At 42.9% G+C, this 22708-nt stretch overlaps 1 protein-coding gene across 3 annotated transcripts in view; it reads right to left on the minus strand.

The window, feature by feature from the left end:
* The window catches only part of lrmda (leucine rich melanocyte differentiation associated), a 224029-nt gene that overhangs the window by 22723 nt on the left and 178598 nt on the right, over positions 1–22708 (minus strand). For all 3 annotated transcript variants that reach the window (XM_061039884.1, XM_061039883.1, XM_061039885.1), the window contains one exon: positions 5768–5852. In XM_061039884.1, the coding sequence (XP_060895867.1) occupies positions 5768–5852 (85 nt within the window). The remainder of the gene's footprint in view (positions 1–5767; positions 5853–22708) is intronic.

The following is a 22708-nucleotide window of genomic DNA, read 5'->3' on the forward strand; positions in this document are numbered from 1 at the left end:
CTGGGGAAACAGCTTTATGAACTCAGTACCCGGGAAGAAGGCCACGTCTTTACTTTGTCAACACACCTCAGACAGTTTTGTGCAGAGGCTCACTCAACACAAGCTGATGGTCTATCTGGCAGTAAGATCTGTATATATCATTCCCTTTGACAATATTTCATCATCCATCTTTTTCTGATGTTCAATGCACGCAATAAAGTTGAGCTCAACATAAAAACTTTACAGAAAGCAGATCTGCGAAAGGCTACTCTGGACCAGTGCAGAGGAAAAGCTTACACTTTGTTCTTTCCATATGCCTCTTTTTAAAGTTTTGTGGGCCAGTGTAAGGCTTTGTTTTTTAAGAGTGATGTTTATCAGGGGACAGATCCTGCTGGTATAATCATTACGAGGCTGACTGAAATGTCTAGCAGAGCACGTACACGTGTCTAATGGGAAACGTCAAAGGTGCTCTGTCTTTTCTCAACGCCTGCCAGAGAGGACATTTCCATACTCATGCAACATGGCGAGGCAGTCCAAACCAGAATGGGAAGATTATCGGTAGGACGATGAGAGCTTTATTTCTAACTGCAGAGTGACATCAGACAGAAAAGGACAGAATCAGTCAAGATAAGCACGGGGAAACAACTGGGGAGTAAAGAAACAGATGTCTGAGGTAATATTTCAATTCATTTACCAAGGATTCTATCCAGTATGTGTGTTCACTTCAAATAACCGGATTTTAAGAAAAGTTAATTTTGTTTTCCCTCCAGCATCTCTCCATCGTGTTATTAATAATATCATCATCTCTTGTTCTTATACAGGCAACTGTATTTCTGATTTGGTGCATTAACTTTCTTTAAGCTGTAAAACTCACTCTACATTTTTACAAAGTGTACTGTGCAAAGATCATTAAGTGATCAGTCAGAGCAACAACCTTTCCCTTCATATCGACAACAGCTAAGTTTCAACACAAGCAGTTTTGTCATCCATTAGTCATGTATCCCATCCAGATGTCGGGTGGAGGGAAGGAGGGGAGGAGTGAGATAGCAGCAGGTGTAGATCTCTCCGAGCCCAGCTGAGCTCTAAAAGGCAGTGCTTAGCACCCACAGCTCCGTCATCTGGCCTCTCCCCTGTCTCCGCCAGCCTTTCGACAGCCCATTCCTCATCATTTACCCCTTTTTGGCAAAGCCCAGATCCCTTCTAATGGGCCGCTCTGAATGCTTCCAGATGTTTGTTTATTTGTTGTTCAGCAACTATAAAACAGTTTACTCTTAGTTTGGATCTGGTCCCATTTCTTCTCTTTTTAACGGAGCGGAGGGGGGAAGCAAAGCAGGACTTGCGGTGCAGATCACCCCGACATGTAACGAAAGCAAGCCGCCAAGCAAATGTGAGACACCCCATGGGCTTCATCAGGAAGGAGGATTTTTTTTTTTTTTGCTTTGAAGGCTGCTTCCCTCTTGGGATTAGAATAACAGTTGTGCACCATTTAAGATACATACATACAAAGTAGCTGGAAGCAGGCCCAGAACATCAAGATTAAAAGGGCCCAGGGCTCACACTGTAAGGCAGATTTCAGGCATTTCCCCCCCCCGTCTGTTTACTCTGCTTGAACAAAGATATCCCTTTCATTTACTGCTGTCACGGCTGAGGGATGGCCTACTCATATTTAATCTGATACCTGAAAAAAACAGCGACTAGAGTCTGGCCTTTTTATTGAAATGTACAGCGGAAATGAAAGGTATATTTCATTAAAATCTCTTCTGTGCACATGAATATATCAATCAAGTATGAAGCCTCTTTTTTTTTTTTTTTTTTTTACATACTTCTGAACTACAGTTATAATTAGATCTATAAAATCATCTTGTGCATCTCACTTCAAACTGTGTCAACCTACGCAAATGACAAGCTGGTAATAAATTACCTTGCGATCGTTTTGCATGTTGAAATGATAAATCAGTATGCAGCACATTGCTGTGGTTTAACACGGTGGTAAAAGCCAGTGTTCATGAAGACAAACTGTACTTCAGGCTGCGACTCCATTTTGGACTGTTTAGATTTAAAGTTGAGCTGACAGTTGGACCAGCACTGAGACTTAGAGCCAAGGTGACAGTAGTGGAGGATCCTCAGGCCCCTCTGCCAGACTATATACTCCACTCCACTCTGTGTCACGCCTTCACCAAGACACACTGAAGCACCCACCATCCTCCTTTACTTTGTCTTTTGTCTAGCTCACTCTCATTTTTAAGTCCTGCTTTTTTCCCCCACTTTTTAATACCGGCCCCCTTTCCATTTTCCGCTCTTATACCAACCATCTATCTGCGCGAACAAATCTTGATTAAGACCTTTCTACTGCAGCACGTCTTTCTGCTCCTGCTCCGTTTTGCTCCGTCTCCACCAGCTAGACTCCTCCACAACCCAAAGACAAGAGCTTATCCTGGAGTTGTGTGTCCTTGGTTTCCACCTCTCTCTCCCAGGGCAGTGACCTGCCAGCGCTGCCCTCCTCTGGGAGCTCCAAGCTGCTGTAATTACCTCTGGCACCCAGGCTCTGGGGCTTCCACACAGGTGACACATTGGAGGGTGGGGGGGGGGGGGTTTGGGGGAGTAGGTGCGGAGGGGTTGAAAGGAGGAAAGGGGGGGTTCTTTCTGTGCAGCGACAGGGCGATGTCAGAAGTGCTGCTGATCTGGAGTTGGGATAAAACTATAGCCTCCATTTTCCCCTTTTTAAAAGGCCGATTTATTTAGCTTTTAAAAGAACTACTGGTATTACTTCATGCTGCATTGAACTTAAAAACAAAAAATATATACTTTCAGTGTAATGCTTCTTGCCTTTTTGGTTTTATTCCACATATTACATTTATTTCATATAAAGAAAAGTGCCTTTTTCTCTCCTGCGCTTGTGTTTTTTATCTGCATCACAGCACAAACAAAAGACGTAGGCTGCATGCATGGACAAACAAAAACAGAACAGAATATAACACCGGAGAACCTCACTGCTTTTGTACAAACCGTGTAGTGATCTCTAAAATTGACCATGCATACTGAATGGAAGTGCTGCATTCAAATCCTACAGGATATTCTTTCAACCCGGTAGTCTATTTCCTGAATTATATTCAGTAAGCATATTGTTTTTGGGAATTACTGTCTGAAAGATTTTGTTTGTTGTAGCCGTGCTTTTCCACGGCTTTGTTCTCTATGAAAGAGGAGTAACCGTGACCATCTCCAACACATAAAGAAAACTGGAGTATGTCTAAGATGTGTAAATAAAAGAAAACAAATAACAAAGAGCCGGGAAAGAGGCTGGAGGCAGGGACATGAAGAGGAGGTGAAGGGCGAAGATGAGGGCTGTGTTATCTAAGACTGCAGCGCTGCATCATAAAAATAACAAATGGAGGCTGTCAGTGCTGCTCAGATCTAAGACGGAGGGGGAAATATTTCATGTGTCAGATCCCCTCACCTTTAAATGTACTGTTCTTAGCCAGGTCTGATTGTGACAAAGCGCGAGGCTCCTCCTGTCCTTACAACCGGGGAGAGCTGCCACCGTCCAGGCCTTTATGACATAGATCTGTCCTTGGCACCATAAATGCAGGGGGGGGGGGGGGGGGGGGGGGGGGTTGTGCTACCATAGAGGTGGTCAACCTTTGAATGAGACAGTGTTGAATGTCTCAGTCCAAGAAGTGTGGGGGGGTTTATCAGAAACCACCCTGCACCATGTAAAAAGTGTGACTACAGATGAACAGTAGATTCTGGTCAGAAACCCTCTCCACATTAGCACATTAGCACACGCTTAACCTCAAAATACACCAGATTCACAACTTTAAAACACAGAACTGAGACATCAAGCAATCCAAAACAGGGACACTACTTCTTAATGTTTTTGGTCGTGGCAGCTCTCTTTAAAAAGTGCTGCATTCATACAGTACATTGGATTTGATTGAAAATTAGAGACCTGATTCCTGTTTTTTAAGCTTTTATTAGCCAAGGAGTAGTCTAGCGTTTCAATTCAATGTAAATGGTTATTTTGTTCCTATATGTAGTAAATGTGCATGCAATGTCTGGAGACTTTTAGTGATGCCGAATGATCGCAGTAGTTGTATAATATTATTTTTTTCTTCTGTATCATTTCTGTGTATGTCAATTAAATCATTGTGAATGTTTATTACCCTGGAAGCTGCAGATAGTTAAATACATTTGCCATCAGCGAGCTTGTCAACCTATTCATAGCTTCAGTAATGTTAGTGTTGCGGAGGCCTGGAGGGCAGGTGGCGGCCACCATTGAACACACTGTAGAGCTGCAGCACAGGCTTGTTAATCTACCATCTCCTCTAAACTGCCAGTTTTGGGCACTGGGAACACTTAAACAGCACCTGCAACACTATTTCAATCACTAAAAACAGCGAAGTCCTCGCCAGAACTTCACTTCAGCAAAACCTAGCTATGTTTTTGCTGCATGGAGTGAGTGTGCGTGCTTGCTGTTTTCTTGTCAGTGCTGTTGCTTTTCTTTCCTTGCACCGTGGAATGCGTTTAACTTCTCTCCTTTAAGTATAAAGAGATCGAACAAGGTTTAACATATGTGGGTTCAAAATGTACCTTTTGAAGTTACAAGCCCCTTTAGGCAATTCAAACTTTTAATCCCAGGATAAAACTGATCAAATGCTGAACATGGATTTTAAAAAGACATTTCTGATTAAAAAGTCTAATGATGCTAAATAAAAAATACACTTTACCATGATTTTTCAAACACTAATATGTGTTCCTATCCTATCTAAAAAAAAAAAAGAATATGAGAAAAGTCCATCCTCTGTGTCTTCTGCCGGCTCTGCTTTTCATTAGGTAATTTGGAGATTTTCCCTTAATGACATCACAAAGGGCAGAAACCCCTCCCCCAGGTGGGTGACACTCCCACAGCTACGTGGTTGTTTTGCCCTCTCACTGTAAACCATAGAGCATGGTGCGAGAAAGACCGAGCCGCATCCCCTTCAGAGAGGGGCGTGGTTAAACCCAGCTCACTTACATTTAAAGCTACAGACACAATAACAGCCTGTTCTGAGGAGGACTGAAATAGAGGGGTTTATAGGCATGATCAAATACAGGATCAGAGTGGATTTTTAGCAAGAGACTTCACAGACATGTTTTGGGGAGCTGTGAGTCTTATTGAAACATGTTGAAAAGGAGGTAATATGTGACCTTTAAGTAAAAATATCAACGTTGACTTAAGTCTAATGATACAATAGACTAATAAAATGGATTGTCTGAGGTTTTTACAGTGGCCTGTACAACCACTTTCAAACATTATATCTGTTAATGAATATACATTTTCAGTTACAACTACAGTACAGTGTTTGATGTTAAGAGGTTATTGCACAATTACATCAACTGACAGCACTGGGTCAATAAGAGGCATAATCAATGTCTTGTATCCACAGATCAAGGATACTTCATCTTGTTTATGTACTGTGTCCTCCCACGCACACATTCAGAACAGAGTTAACCCAGATTACTCTGATTTATTAGCACCATGAACACATCACACAAATGAGATGAGATCAATAAGAATAGAGAACATAACTTCAAACCCGTCTCAAAGTCAATAGATTCCCACTCTCTGTTGCCGTTTAGGGTTATGACTTATATTTACATAATCCTCGGGCAGTGTTTGGGATTGAATGTATGTATGATAATAAATTGTGATGCTTACTGTCTCGATCGGAAGTATATTTGTGGAGATGTGTGTATAATCCACCTGACTAAAAGGTGAAGAAGTCCAATGGTCTCTTTTTCTCGTCCTTACCTTTGTGGTTTCTTGCATCTCTGGATCCTCGGGGTAGAGGAGTGTAGGGCATCTCCTGACCCTCTGATCCAGCCTCAATAGGCGGCTGTGAGAAAGCAGACAAACACATAGAATGAGTATCTGAAGCAAGGAAAGGTTTAACAGGTTTGAAAGGACAAGTATGACTGCAGCTGACTGTTATAAATCGTTTGGGATTGGTAGAGGAAACACTGCTCCTGCTTTATGAGAAGATGTATCAGAACATGTTTTATGACGTCTCACGTGTTATGGAGCTGCAGTCCAGCCTTTGATGATCTGATATACGACGTGGTCAGGGAGGAGAGGTCTCAACCTTCACTCAGCCGTGACCTCCTGCAGTGGTCAACCAAAGGGTAGACGTCACTCATTCTGAGCAGCCAAATGCAGCATGGTTATATGAGGGTAGTCACAAATGGCAACAAATGACCTCACTGCGTTGGTTTTGCATCTCCTTAACTGGCTTCTCAGTGGAAGTCTAAAGAGGACTATAATGTGCATGCTTTTTTTCATAAACTTTCACTTGGACAAGCAGCTTTTTATTTCCAGGGGATCAAAATAGTTTACCTGCAGTACTCCAAACCGGATTCTGACTGAGGCAATTTTTTAACTAACGGTTTTTCTAAAGAGGGCATAATCTTCCTGCCTTACTATGTTTCATTGTATAATTGTGGATAACTTGTTATTGTTCTCTCTGTGTTGATTGTAAGCCTTTTGGAGGTTCAGGCTAAACAAGTGTGACAAATGCTGCTTTGAGACAAAGAGAAAACAGAGGCCTGGATCTCAAAGCATGTTCCCATACAGGTCAAGAGTTTCTTGTGTTGTTGTTCTATTTTGTAGACTTTCAAGGTCCAAAACATCCTCTTCCTTCCTTTAGCCTTTTAGCGAGCAGAGCAGGCAGTTTATCATGACACAGCGATATCTGATGCCTTTGCAGAAATACTTTCCTCTCCTGCAGGAAGGAATTCGCCAGGCCTTTAATCATAGCAAGAGACTCAACTGACAAATACATATTAGAGACAGTTTGGAGCTGCATTTTCCCCCACTTTTATTGTTGTTCCTCTACATGCCCATGCATAACCTTGAGAAATGGAACGGTCTGCACTCTTAAATGGAACCATATTCTTCATGTGCAAAGAAGAGAGCACTGCGAATCGAAAACGATCACATAATGTGCTTTTTAGATAGCATCTCTGAAAGGCATTAAGAGCTGGCCAGCATGTGTCTCATATTACAGCAAAGAAAGAAAAAAAAAAGGCAGAATAAGTCTATCTTGAGACCTTAGCACATATATGCTGGTGGACCCATGCTTTTGGAAGAAACTGTTTGGAATAAAAATATTGTTTTGACAGCACACCTGCTGCTCCCGGCCTCTGGAGTGGCTGAAATCTGTTAAGAAAATCACTGTATGCTTGTACGCTGGACTAGTATGGACTGAAAATGTACACGTTGTACTCAGTAAAACCTGACAGTTTCAATCTGAGAGCAAAAGAACAATCAGGTATTCTTACCCACTTCTTTTTCTTACTGAAGCACCAGCGCTATGAACTGTTGAATCAGCCATTTATCACCACCCATCCTATCCATAAAGACTCTTTATGTTGTCATTATTATGAGCTAACAGAGCAATTCAGGCATAAAGACAAGGGTTGTTAGCCTTCTCTATTTGATCTACCTCCTTGTTCTTCTTAGCCACCAAGCGGCACCCCTGCTTGCCTCATTTCCTGGTCTGCTTGAAAGATCACAAGCCCGGGCCTCTTCTGGCCTGCTTGGCCCCCCAAAAAGCCCCGTCTAATCCTGCAGCTTGCCCACAATTAATCTTCCTTGTTGCCATGTCATTAACAGCACCACCCACAGACTGTGTTTGGGGGGTGTTGGAGGAGGAGAAGGAGTGGGAGGACACTGGATAGAGCCTTTGGCCGCCTCCGCTCTGGTTTTTACTCCTATGGGAGGTTAGTTGACTTGCTTTAAGTATCACCACCCACCCAGTCCCCCCCCCTCCCCCCAACCCCCGTGCTATGCATGACACCACCGCTTCACCGCTGCCAGTATCATGCCTGCTGATCAAACAGCCAGCCCCATTCAACATCTGTGGTTGTCACTTCCCGTCCCATCCAGCAAAACCATTTCACCCCTCCCACAGAGCATCAATCAGCCAGCTTTCCCATGTCCTGATCCTCCCTTTCTCTCCTCTCAGACCTTCCTCTGTAACGCTTCACATCTGCTCTCTTTCACTTCAGCCAATGACCTGTCCAGAAGAAGAGAAGCAGCAGAGCTTATGACAAGAAAGCATGTGGAACATATTGGGAGATTTTTCTCTAGCTTCGAGAAGAAATATTTGAATGCTTTGTAACCAGCTGTCAGGACGGCTAGAACACTACTATTATAGTATTACAACCACAGATACCGGCATGACAGACCAATGTTAAAAACTGAATGTCATCCAGGTCATTTTTTAAACCTATATAATGCATGTACTGTAAGGGCAAAATGAATTAAAATACAACATTGTATGATTACCCACAGATCCTCCAATAATAAAGTGACAACACTTCTTCTCTTCCTGAATTTATTGCAGGATATATATGGTCTATGAGTGTTGAACACAGTACTTGCGCATACAAATTTCCATTCCAAAAAGTCACAAAACACAAAAGTACCAAACTAAAAAAATCTAATATTGTCCCATGAATATCCTCACCGTTCATTTTTCTTAAACAATCTCTTAACCTCGCCTGCTCCTATCTCTATTCCCCTCTTTTTTTTTTTTGTATCTCGTCTTTCTCCCCTGTCCCCCCTCCGTTGTTTTTTCCGGTTGTTCCTACACTGAACAGAGGGAGGTGCTGCTGTGTCGTCTATTTAAGATACTCCTGTACACCCCTTCTTCCCCCCTCCTTCTTTCTTTCTCTGCTGTCCAGATTAGTCTGCTCATCAAGCTGAGCATTGTTTTAATTTGCTGGGCCCGGGGCATATGCTGAGTGTTCACATCATTATTGTCTCTGTGCAATGTGAGTTATCACCACAGCTTATGATAATGCGGCACAAATTTACAGGCTGGGGAGCACCATGGATTCTGTGATAATAAAGGGTGGACAGAGGGGAGTGGAAACAGGGAGAGAGAGAGAGAGAGATGAAGAAAGTGTGTGTATGTATGTGTGTGTGTGATGGGGAGAAATGGGTGGCGGGAGTGAGAGGAAGCTCTGCTGGATGTCATTATGAAAGATGATTCCTGTTCTGGATAATACATCACACCAGCGCTGTCTGTCTGCTCCTTTTTCGGTGTTGTTATGCGAATAAACGCTGATAAACCCAGAGGCAACAGTGATTATAACTTCCAACATATCACTGTGAGAGAAGCAAGGGAGGGACGGAAGGACACGGAAACACAAAGAGAGCCCCAATGGAACCACAAAAACACCTCCACAGTGGGGTTCTTGAAAATATGAGATACTAAAAAAAGTGAGTCGGGAAAGGTTGGCTCATATCTTGGTGTATTTTTTTAAGCAACAAAGTTGAGAAGTTTTCAATCTTGATAAGTGTTATATTACAGAACATTACACTGACATCGACCGGTCGAGGGAGATTTTGCAAGAATTTGATTATGAAGTTGGCTGCCACAGTGTTATATACAAAAGTAAAGACAAAAAATTCAACTTTGCAACGTGTTATGCAAACACTTTCCCTTTCTTGCAGCCTGGCTCTGAGGTTTCACCTCAGGCCGGTGTCATCCCGACACAGGTGGTTCCTGCATTGCCTCATCTCACCTCCCTCCTCAAGACTGACCGGCAATACAATCTAATTACAGCCGCGCTACAGAGGGAGACCAGTGTAAACACCAGGCCTTTTTATCTCCTTATACATCTGGACAAGTAGACAAAGTGCTAAAAGGAAATAAATGTGGCCTGACAGCCACATCAAAGAGTTCAGCCAGAGGCTTACTGCTACTTAGGGCACAGGAATGTTGTTGCTAAGCATCAGCCCGCAACCTATCAGGGTGCAAAGAGGGCCCTGTCCTGCCTTCGAGAGGGAAAAGGGGAAAAAGAGAGAGAAGACGAAGAGAGAAAGAGAGAGAGGGAGGCAGGGTGAAGAGAGGAGGAGGAGGAGGAGGAGGAGGGGGGGGGGAGGCTGACATTGAGGGGAGGCTAGGGACTCAAGGAGATTTTTGTAGCTTAAAGCAATTGTTGGAAGAAACAAGCCTTCTGTTTTGTTTTCTCTTGACACCACTTCTGCTTTTTGTGCTTGCAAAAGACATGTATAAAAATGTCTTTTGATATGTTTTCTCTTTGGGTCTATATCAAAATATTTCTTTTGTGTCTGTGCATGGAACTTTTTTTTCCTTTTTTTTTTGCACGTCTTGTCTCTGTAAACTGGTGCTGCTTTCTGATCATGTTAGAGATCAGAGGAGACACAACTTGTGAACTTATTGAGTCAACATTTAATGCTGGCATGACACGTTTATCTCTTCACTAGATGGAATCTTTTCTTTTTTTTGGGGGGGGGGGGGGGGGTGTTTCATGTCTCATTCTTGTGAAGTTCGGGGTTGCGAACACTGCAACACTTTTAGAAATAAACAATGAAATAAATAAAGAAGAAGGAGCACCAGCTTGCAGCATCTTACAGCATTTAATAGCAATGATGAAATAAGAAATGCTCTAATTCGCCACTAGAGATTGACTTACCCTTAGTGATATAACATACAAAAAAGACTATGAGGTAAAAAATGGAAAAGTAGTTCAAGATTCCCTTTAAAAAAATCTAACCCTAATAATTGTAGTTTAAGGGATTAGGTCTAATGCTGTTGTGTGCCTCTAATATATTAATTCTGTTTTCTTAGGTAATGGCAGGGGGAAGCACATTGGATGTAATGGTGCCTGCACTTGTGGGTACTTCAGCAGTCTTCTCGCTCAGCAGGACGACCGCTGAGCGTGTGTTTAATGATTTACCAGTTCTACTCCAATGAACCCGCTCGGAGTAAATGTATCATATGATCACTGATCACAAGAGCAACTGTTCAGATGTTTTCGCTCGGGGCACGAGGGCCCACGGAGCGAACCAGCAACAGTGAACATGGCCGCTTTGTGTACGCGTCAGACAGGCAAAGGTTGAGTGCAGCTGGACGTTAATCACCCGTAGCGATGACTCATGGATGGTAATAAGGCTCTATTTGTTTTAGGTTGAAATTTGAAAAAAAAAAAAAAAAAAAAAAGAGTCACTCGACCTTTTCTTTGAGCGTCTCGCAGAATAAGTGTAGATGATTTAAAGCAGAATGTAAGCCCACATTACAGGTACGCAGCACAATTACCTCGAGGCTATGTCTTATTTTGCTTTAGTATGACCTTTCCATTGCTGCAGATTGTGATGCTGCAATGTTAAGAAGACCAAAAATAGAAAAGTAACCGTTGTATGTATTAGTTAAAACAATGATTGCATGTCTTATTCAAACTTTTTAAGCAAAACATAACCGATTGTTTCGTATATTTTCATAAGTACAAACAATTTCTTTTATCTCCAAAACAGGAGAAAAGAGGAAGATGTGAGTGTTCTCATCTACCCCTGACAAAAATCGTTTTTGTCAGAGTTTTGGCTTTTTAACCGGTGTGAAAGGAAGTATTTTCATCTTTTCACACACAAAGTATAAACTACACAAACACACACACGCATACACAAACCCACCGCAAGTACGGAGTGTGACATATCATGAGGCTTTCTGTTCTGATTAGGGGCTGTAGCTAACGTCAGGGCTGTTTTCTAGAGTGTAGGATGTTTAATAATTGAAGACTCCGGGAGCGGGCCTGTCACACCGGCTTGTCTCCAATGTTTCCTATGCAATTAGATGCCGAGAGACATTTGAAGAGGACCCACAAAAAAGAGGCACAAAAAGTGACATGTGAACTTAAAGGAAATTAGCTCTTCACACGAGTGAAATGTGAAGGTTACTTAGCAATGCTTAACTCAGACTGCGGCTGTGTGAAGTGTGTGTTTGACTCAGGCGCGCTACGAACGACGCGAAGACTGCGATTTTCTTTACTTTGAGGCGGCTTCAGTCAGTAAGATCACAGAGGGAATGAAAACTAATTTTGACTCAAGGCATGCGGGAAGAAAAAAGAAGAAGAAGAAGAAGAAGAAGAAGAAGAAGGAAAAAACCTGAGATGTGTCGAAATAATGAGATCTCTTGATGTTTTCTGGGAAGATATGGGATGATGCAGACAGATGCACAACTCACATCTTCACCCAAGGACTCACACACAGACACACACACACACCACACACACACACACACACACACACACACACATTCCAGTGGAACATTTAAACACAACTTCAAAACACACAAATTTGCATGTGTGGAACACTAAAAAGCTCAACACAAACCCACACACACACACACACACACACACACACACACGCACACACAGACACACACACACACACACACACACACACACACACGCACACGCACACACACACACCCTGATATCTTTGAGTGCATGAAACAGTAATGCACATGTACTTACATGCTCACTCCTAATCATGCACCAACCTAAGATGACTAGCTGATTAGTACAGATGCAGACTTGTATGATGTAAATAAAGCACAACCACTCTGACCTCAACTCAATACAGTGTTCTAAATTATGTTGTAAAAAATGTTATCTAGACTTGTTTGTTTGTTTTTACATTTATTCTGTAAGCGTATGAAAACTGTTTTAGACATCAGTTTTAATTATGTACAATAAAACAGTAACAGTCAACGATTTAAGACTTATGAACATGCAGAAAAAGGAAAATTAACTTGTTATTTCCTCTTTATTTCCATTGAAAGACATTAAATAAGACGTGTTAACACAGAAAAAGAATCTGCTCCATATCCGTCTCTCCGCGCCTCCAATCCTTGACAACCTTTCACGAGAATTTTTTCCCCCCCCATCCACATCTCTGACTTCCACGTCGCCATGATAACACTGTCATCCTCCACACCTATCATAAGTCACAGGCAAACGACCCAGATCCTCCGTCGCGAGACACAAGCCTCTGCGGGCCTGTAAGCTGTATCATTACACCATGTCATCTTTATGGCACGGAGCAAAGCCCAGCTCTCTAATTACACTCTGCCTACTCCATTTACCCAGACAGGGCGAGAGCAGCAGGCAAACAATGCATTAAAAATGGAGTGCTTCCCCCTGCTCTGTGGATGCCCGTGTTGTTCCGCCGGTGGCCGTCGTCGTCCCCTCGGTTGTTGTTGTTTTTCTTGTTTCTCTAAAAGCTGTGAAGGGGAGATAGCGAAGGTGCATTCCTCTCTTTCCCCTCCTCTCTCTCCTCTTCAACCCTTCCCTCAGAAGGACTTATGAAGGTGAGTGGCTATGTGACAGGCCGGGAATAAAAGAGACAAACCAGGGATAAAAATTAAATAAAAAGTAGCTGTCTTAAACAGTAATTGCACTCCTTTGCTGAGCATGCTTTCAGATATATAAACCTGATTTACTGTCGGCGGTTGCTGCCACAAATCAGAAGGCCCTCTGAGAAACACTCGTGCTATGAAATTGTTTAATCTCATCAAGTTCTGCTTTCACAGCAGGCCATAAATCACATAGTCTTTGTTATCATAGACCTCCATGAGCGCCTCTGAGGCAGGCAATGGATCGTGGGTATATATAATCTTGACTGTGCAAACAGCAGGGTCTGAGCAGCCTGAAATACTTTCATATTAGCCGCGGTGCAGCTGGCGGAACACAAGCGGCCTGATGGATATCTCATTTCCTGCGCTCTGCATCTATTTTCGAGCAAATTATTACTGCATAAATTTCATGTCAACACAAACGGCCAATTAATTAAGTTAAAAATGCACTCGTGATCGCATCAGCGCACAAAAACAGGAGAGCCGGGGGCAATTTTCCAGGGAGTAAAATTTACAGCAGGGGTCAGTGTAATGAATGATTTTAAACTTTGTCATAAAGTCTCAGACAGGCCAATATCCACAGGAGCTGCTGTGTGGACTAACACATGACATATTTGCATAAAGTTTATTTATGTGAGGATGCTGGAGGACGACAGCCGAGGTGAGGAAATAAAGTTTACAGCTAGGAAACCGAATACCCGCCAACCTCTGCATCTGTAGAGTTTCATCAGAGACATGCACCGAGGACTAGATCGAGATCACGGAAGCACCTTTTTTTTTTTTTTTTTTTGCCACTTAAGATACAAAATATAAACATTTAACAGAGCTCACAATCTGAATGAATTATTCATAAAGTATGAGGGGCTGGGTGTTTGTGGGGGCGGTGGTTGTTTATTCAGCTTGGGCCGTTTATCAGACAGTGAGGATCCCATGGCGCGGATGAGCTCCGAGATTTATCTGTGTTTGGGCTCCAAAGCAGATAAATCAAGGGGTGTAATCATGCTCTGAGTGGCCCAGCTGTGACCCCGGAGTGAACTAATGACACAGGGATATCTAAGTCCCCTTTCCTGTTCCTGGGTTAGGCCCCTAGGTTAGTCCTCCTGTCAGTCTCAAAGCTAAAGAAAGACACAGAGAAACCAAGGGGGAAACTTGCGGCCCTTCATGTCCCTTTGTCCTGTTTACACAACACAACAGAGGAGGATTGTTCATGCACTATACTAAAAATAACAGTCTGAACAAAGTAGCAGCGGAAGGCTACTGTATAACAGTGTTTGCTCAAACAATGGCGTTGAGAATCGATTGCGAGTATACACATAGCGAGTTCACGAGCTGCTATTCACAACAGAGCATGTAAAAGATACTGCTGTTTGGCCGAGGATGTCTCCCGTTCCCTCCCAGAGCAAAAGGCTCTCTCCTGGACCGAGCCCGCTCTGATTTATCATGTCTTCTGCTAGCAGGCTGTCCGCTGATTAAGCCAGTGGAACTTTGTTTCACTCTCCTCTCTCTTTAATCTGTCTCTCAGCGAGATAAATTAGCCAGTGCCTTGCCAGCTCCTACTCTCTTTACTTCCCTCCCTCTGTCTCTTCCTCTCTCTCTGCTTTACTCTCTGTTTATCTTTTCTGTCTGTCACACATTGAGAAGAGAGCAGACACATCTGCTCCTACGCCGCTGCAGGAGATAGGGCTGGGCTACATCCCTGGTCAGATTTAGCTTGGAGTGTCTGTGAGTGAGAACGAGGGAATGAGTGTGTTTTTCCTCTCTTCTTCTCCCCTTGACAGCATTCTGTCAAACAATCTCCCTCTCCTTGGCCGGGCTTTTGCTCTTTGTTGTTAGCTAATAAATCAGGGAGTATTTATGATCTGCAATCTCTATTCTTAGTCCTTTAATGGCGACACGTTTGTGGGTGAATTAAAGCTGGGTTTTATTCACTAGGCTTTGGGCCAGAGTGAGGCCTGGGTGCCTCTGCCTGTGAATGTTTTCCCCTTCTCCACTCTTGCCCGGGTGGTAAATCACGCTCATTGTCAGGCAGTGCTAAGTTAGTGTGCGTCATTGGGGAGAGCAGGAAGCACTGGGCATAATTCTGTCCATCAGCTTAATTTATTGTATCGGTAGCTTTGTAATCTCTGGCCCATAAATTACAGGGGCTGACAGACAGGAATTTGTTTTAAAGGCAGCGTTCATCAGGGTTTTGGCCGGCTACTTTTCCTCATTTCTCTCCCAGCTTTCTGCTCTAATATTCAGTTGTGGAGGAGACTGAATGCTCTGGGTGTCGGAGTTAGAATATTGTGCCCTTTTTTTATGCTATTTTTTCTATTTATTACACACACACACAAAAAAACTGTAGTCGGGTTATTAATGTGATAATTTATCAAGAGTGCGTCCAAAAAAAGAGACGAGGGTTCCCGAATGTGACCTTGTTATGGTGTTTTTTTTATTTTTTATTCCAGGTGAAATATAAAGCCTACTACAAGGGCACTGCTGCTGCAGCATCTGCTTTGCAGATAGTGCACTTGGCTCTCCCTTCCGAGCTAGTGAATATAAATCAGGCGAGGCACCTCAATGCTATGGCTTGACTTCTAGAGGCCAACAAATCTTTAACATGAGATTAAGGCCTCAGCGGAATCATCTATCTCTGGGTGATAGAGGAAAATATCAGAGCGCTCTATGGGCAATATGGTTTCACTGAGTCAGGACTGATGTGCACCAGAATGTACAGAATGTCATGGGTAATGGTGGAACAATTCATTATTCTCATGTCGTGTGGATTTTCCATAGTGAGAAAGGCAAGATGGTATCAGCCGTGTAAAATCAGGAATCAGCGGCTAATTATTGAAGAAACTTAATATAAGCTATCTTAGTATATGTGTTAGAGAACTGACACAAACTATATGTTTTCTTAATAGTAAGTGAGAATAACATCCCGAAGAGGAATGACCCCTTTTATGTTCTGAGTAAGTGAAAAGCTGAACTTATAACAGAGGTAATTTAATTTAATTGTAGTAAATGTTAATTGTGTCAGCTGCTATGTGTCGACTACAAAGACAGCAGACCAAAGCTGCCAATTATCCCATAAAACATGCATATCTTACCAAAGCATGGCTCCCCTTTGTGGATTTAACCTACCAAAGGCGTCGGGCGTTTTACAAGATGCTCACTCAGTGAATACAATTGTGCTTAGCATAAAAAGGGAACACAGACTGTGAAGACCTAACAATGAACCATATCTCCCTGTAGCCCTTTTTTTTTTTTTCTTTTCTTTTTTTTCCTTCAACGCACTGCATTTACATATCAAGCCACTAGCTCAATATGTAAACACATTCCATCAGATGTCGCCATCCCAGCCAATGAGAGCCGTCTCAGTCCTCCTATAGCTCGCATCGGCTGTGTAGAATTACAGACAAAGCGAAGGAGGCCCCGACAGAGACATCTCGTGTCATCACCCAAGAGAGATAATGGAATTGTTATACATCCTTGATCACAGACACTCTCACGGCATCTTGCTCTCTTTTTCACTCATCCTTTGTCTCAGTGCTCTTAAAGTCTCTCTGTCGCTCTGCCCCTCTCTCTCTCTCTCTCTCTCTTTCACTCACACACACACAAGTAAAAAAATTCCAGCACACTTCAGTGAGATAGCTCCTCTTCTCTTTCAGGGTTTCATCTCAATAGCTTTTTTATCTGAGGACTTCAATTTGCAAGCCTAGCTGGAAGGCAGCTCCTCCTGATATGTTAATTGCAGGGTACTTAAGCGCTAAAAGATTAACATAAAACCCTTTGGAAACAAGCTAATAGTTTATGATAATTCGTGCATGGCCTTTGTCTGTCTATCATTACATTGCCTCTAGCGGTAATTTTATCAAGGGGCTGTAAAATATCATTTAAACAAGTTCACTTGCAGATAATTAATAGTGCAAACTGTACCGTTCAATTGAGCCGCACCGGCACCATTAACATTACGGCAACAAAGCTATAATTAAAGTATTTTGTTTTATTCATCCATAATGTTGTGTAAATGATGACACAGAAAGGTCTTCTTCTTTTTTTTCCTCTTGCAGAAGCGCCGTCACAAGGGCAATTACAGGAACCCGGGGTTGTCTCCTCAGTTAGCAGAGCTGATTGAAGCTTTTAAATTAGCAGGTGGGTGCACGACTAGCTCTACCTCCCACACAGAGAGAGACAGCACACATGCGGGAGCGTTGCACGCCAGCTCGAAGGAATCTGCTGAGCTGACAGATCGGAATTTTGTGCTGTTTGCCAGGACGGGGAGATTTAGATTGAGACAAAGGTTTTAACCTGGATTTGAACCTGCGCTGGGGTGAGATGAAAAGATTCCAAGTGAAGAGAGGGAGACGATCACTGCAGAATAAGAGTCACTTAGAAACACCAAACAGCTCAGAGGGAAGAAGTAATGCCATGCTGTGCCTGTGATCAGAAGTGTGAGGTGGCAATGGGTTTAAAAAAACACAAAAACAAATCAGGACATGTGAAAATACGGCTTCCTGAGCCTTTTAGAAATCATTAAAAAGAGATTGTTTAGAATGTTTCCAATGGTTTGGGCCCTGCCGACATAACCTTTTCTTCCTCATTTTATAACTCTTGACATTTTCTTAGACCTTTAACTCAGCTTCTCCATACAAACTGTCACTCTAAGAAAAATATTGAACCAGCTTTTTTAACTACGCACCAAAATGATGGAAGTCCCTGCCCAAGGCTATAAGACATGCAAACTTTTTAAAGCATTTTCAGACACCAGTGGAATTGTAATTAATTGTCATGATGGTTTTATGCTTGTCTTTACACATTTCAAGCCTGCCTTTGTTACATCATCTTTTTTATATTTTTATGTTTCCAGCATAATCTTGTTCTTGCTTGCTTTTTTGGGTGTCGTTTTTGAACTTATTTGAACTTTCACTCTTTTTCTTAAAACTACTCTCATATGAAATATATCATGAAAATCAGCCACCATTATGACATTTAATTGCACAAAATCTGTTTACAATTGTCATTTTTGATGGTACAGGGTGTTAACTTGTGTTTGTAAAACTTGGTCTGATGCTGAAGTAGTCAGCTTTAAATGTAATAATACTGACGACCAACAGTTACAATGTCCTCAAATCAATTGCAACAAAGTCAAGCTGCCAAAATCAACAAAACATAGTGCTGGATGTCTGATTAATGACAAAGAAAATCAAGTGTAATGTGCTCCTAGAATCAATTCGTTTACTCACTTCCTTAGAAAAGCAATGACTTTCCTCTTAGTCACATCCGTCACCAGTCTAATTTTTAAAGCATGATCGTACCGAGTGTTTGTAACCGTTAATGTAGGCATGCTTGTACAATGTATGTACACTGTACTGCTGTGAATATACATGTGTTTCAAAGGGACACAATGGTCCCTTCACACACATACACAGACACACACACTTTCTCTTTCAGACACACCATCCCTCTCATGAATAATACAAAAAGTCCTTTCACCAAACAGCTCAAATAGCTATTCATTCATCTGCATACCTGGAGCCTTGCAAAATGATTGGCCCACCATTACCACTCAGAAAAAAAAAAAGGAAGAAGAAGAAGAGAAATGTTCCCCAAACAATTTGCTTCAAAATGAGACAGGAATGATTCTGTTCTTTTCAGCGCCAGAGACAGGCCCCTGTGCATAATGATGTTAGCGTAATGGGGTGACAGATAGACTGGGAGACCATGACATTAGCATGAGAGACGCACCAGTGAGCAGCCGCTCAACTGTGGTCTCAGAGGGCCCTCAGACATACACTCTGAACGCCGTTTGTCTCACAGCTCTACGAGCCTGACAAATGAAGACACGCCATGTTTTATGCCAGGCAATATACCATTCCACTTTAGCAAACACATGACTTAATGACGGAGGGGAAACCTGCCTCTGTATTACACAAACGGACAGTCTCTTGTCTTATTAGTGAAGAATAAGCTCATTCAAGGTTGGATGGAGAGCAGGGACACAGTCTCCGCCTTGAGGATATGTGATTACAATACTTATAATTAAAAGATATAGAGGTTTGCTAAATTAAATAATAAGAGCAAAGAACCCATTCAGCGTTATGTCTTTAGACGGCGCCTTTTCAACAGGTTACGTCCTGAAGATAAAGTCAAACCGCAGCTTTGCTCAGTAAAGATTTGACCTACAGTAAAAGCTATTTCCAGGCCCAATAAACTTAAGGCAGGCGTGACAGTCAGGTAGAGAACACCGCGGCAGGACTTTATATCTTTATCAGGGTGACAAATTCACAATCTCACCTTTAGGAAGTAACATTAAAACCTTGTATTTTTTTTTTTTAACAGAGTGTAAAGAAAGAGAGGAACACACTGGGAGTCCTATCAGCAGTATGAATAGAGAAAAGAAGGATAGCAGTGAGGCTAAAATCTAATCTCAGAAATCCAAACATACGACTGTTTTTTATGCATGACCTCTGTAGGGATGCACACTTAATAGTTTTTTTCTTCATAACCGAGGTCTGAACAAGAGGATAAAAACATTGAAAAGACTGTTTGGGAAACACTAAAATATACTCTACAAAGAGATGTTTGTGTTGCTTTGCAATTAGTGTTGTCCCGATACCAAAGTTATGACTTTGATACGATACCGGCCCCAAAATCTCAAACCTTCAGCGATGCACTGAAGTAGACAAACCACAAAAAGAAGGAGGTGTTCCTTCTTAATGGTAGTCTCCGCTCTGTATGCCCGTATGGTGGCATGTAATTATGTTATTTATCGCATTCTATAAACAACCTGTCACTCTTTGCATTCCTTAAACAGGTCAGCATGCTTTGCCAAACTGGACGTTTTTTGCTCCCCTGGTCTGCGCGGGTTTAGAACATCTTTAACACCCAGGCTTTGTGGTGTCTGTGGAGTTACCCTGACTGTCGGCGGTGTAATGAAATAATGCCATACTGTGCTCCCTGCGTCTGCTTTGTCAACAAGCCGTAGGACGTTCTGCAGGACTAGTATCTGAAACGTCAGCAGCCATGGCAGCTCGCTCTGCTTTTCGCAATGGAAGTTGTTTAGCACGGCCGCAATGCCCGGTGGGAGTGAAAGCAGAGCGTTGAACAGGTCGCACACGGACAAACACAGCGTCACTGTTTCATGTGGAGAAACACAGCTTTTAATAAAATGCTGCCATTCATAAAGTATTGGTATAGTACAGTGGAACACTATTTGGAAAAGACCAGTTTGGGTTGAGTTGCTGAAATAGCTGGGTTGTCGGACCTAAATTACTGAGTAGTTTCTTTTTACTGAGAGATGACATGTAGAACTATTGTGAAAAAAAAGAACACACTAAATGTCATACTGTTGTACTGAATATCAGCACTCTGCGGCCTCCTGATGTTGTCCGAGATCACAGCAATGCTATTATTTGGTAAAACAGCACCCCCTCTTGTTGATGACTTCTGAAATGTTATTTTGCACGTCCCAGTTTTCCCTCCTATCCTTTCATACCTTTAACAGTTAAGTGTCAGTGTGTGTTGAGGTTCACAAGATCTTGATAATATGAAACTGTGAAAGCATCGCCACGCAGGCTCTGGGAATGTAATAATATGTTTATAAGAAGTGATGCACAGCATATAACATGCTGTCAAAAACCAAGAAGCTGCAGACACGAGCCACAGACTGAAAATGGCGGAGCTCTGACAGCCCCGGCCGTCCACAGCACGACACCGTGGAAGGGTGAATGCCTCCTGTAAACATTTATCTCCCCTGTGAGTGCGTGTCTGTGTGTGGTACGGCCTGGCGACAGGAGCTTCTCTGAGGCTTTATCTGCGGCATGACAAGACAACCTGTAATATACGAGCATCTGGAGCTCCTCTTCAAACACAGCCTTATCTCACGCCAAACATTCCCCCGAGGCCAGAGCAGAGCGCGACTGGCCCCAGACCAGACCAGACAAGACCTCACACCGTCTCACCGGATTCCCACCCAAACCTGTGAGCCGAGCGCACTGGGGCTGCGCAGGCTGGGAACGGTCCATCAAAGCAAATGTGCGCGTGTTTACAGAGTGTTCTCTGAGTGCGGCCTGGACAGCTGAGAACAACAGTGTGACATTACAGTGACGGAAATCGTCTGCTCGGAGTTTTTCTTCCGTCCTGCTAATCTGGCTCGAGGTTAATGGCGTTGCACTCAACACAAATGGACACGATCCCTCTTCATCCGCTGACTTAAACATAACTGTTGAGACTAGAACTAAACAGCAATCACTCATGCTGATGTTTTGGGGGAATTTATTTTACATCAATCTTAAGATAAATAGTGAGGGCCATTACTGATCTTTCAGAGGGCGACTTGAATGAGCTGCATGCGTTCACTTTCACAGTGACTGATAGCGGCGTTCGCAGGTTGTTAGAAAATCTTTACAACAACTTTATCAGGACCACCGGGTAAAAATTACACTGAACTACTTGCTTTAATTGGATCTTTTATGCTTAAAACATTTCAGACGTTAAGTTGAGTGAGAATTTTATTGCCTTAAGCAGTCTTTGTTTCAACAACATCACTGAAGTAAGTGTGTGGAGAGAAAGCAGCGGAGTTAGGAAGCTCCCTCCTTTCCTCTGCTCCGCTCGGACCGCCGCCTTCAGCCAGCCTATGGGGGGGATGTAGACATGCCCCTCTCTGGGGCCTGTACATACGGCCTGTGCCTCACTTCAAAGAGAGGGCATAAGGGCAGTGTAACCCCCCCCTACCAACTCAGATCCATTGGGCTCACAGCTGATTCCTCTATGTGTGCGAGTGTTTATGTGTGTCTCACTTTGACTCTCTCTAGGCCCCTCTAGCTTTCATTTCAGAACCCTTTCTAGCCTCTTGTTGTTTTTTTTCCCCCCTCTCCCTCTCTCTCTTCTGGAAGACGGATAAAGAGAGACATGGAAGTAAAGCCCACAGCTTGTGTGTGGGTGAGTGCGTTTGTGTGTCTTTCTTTGATGTCTGATAATGAAGGGCAATACTGTGCAATCTCTAAACATGCTGTCACACAAGCCCTCGCCGTGATTCACATAAGAAACACAAAGCAGGCTGATATTAGAGTAGACGAAGAAAAAAAAAAGAGCGTTATGCATGCTGACCTACATGTGCCTTGTGACCAAAAAAAAAAAAAAACGACATTTGTGTGAAAAAAAGATACAAAAGATTCAGCGGAAGGCGAAGTAGAGTGAGAGAGGAAATGTGTTTGAAAAGAAGAGTGAAAACCGAAGAGGGGAGCTGAGCTCAGTGGCTGCGACACAGGGAGGTCTGGCCTTTACAAATCCCTTCTTTTTTGATCTCTTCATCCAGATGAAAGAACAGCGGCAGGCAGGATTATGCGGCACAATTGTGCTTTCTCCCCAAAACCCTGACTTGATCGGCTTTTACGAGAGCCCTAATCATTTTCAATTAAGCATATTCTCTGACATCCCGTAATAGCTACAGTGCTGCTGGTTTTAAAACTCTCCGGCAGCCCCCTGCGCTCCCCTGCAGCCCCCGTCTCGCTAAGCCTCTCATTCTCAGACAGCGTGCCTGTAGTGTC

The sequence above is a fragment of the Labrus mixtus genome, chromosome 6 (assembly GCF_963584025.1).
Source record: "Labrus mixtus chromosome 6, fLabMix1.1, whole genome shotgun sequence".
NCBI classification, from domain to species: domain Eukaryota; kingdom Metazoa; phylum Chordata; class Actinopteri; order Labriformes; family Labridae; genus Labrus; species Labrus mixtus.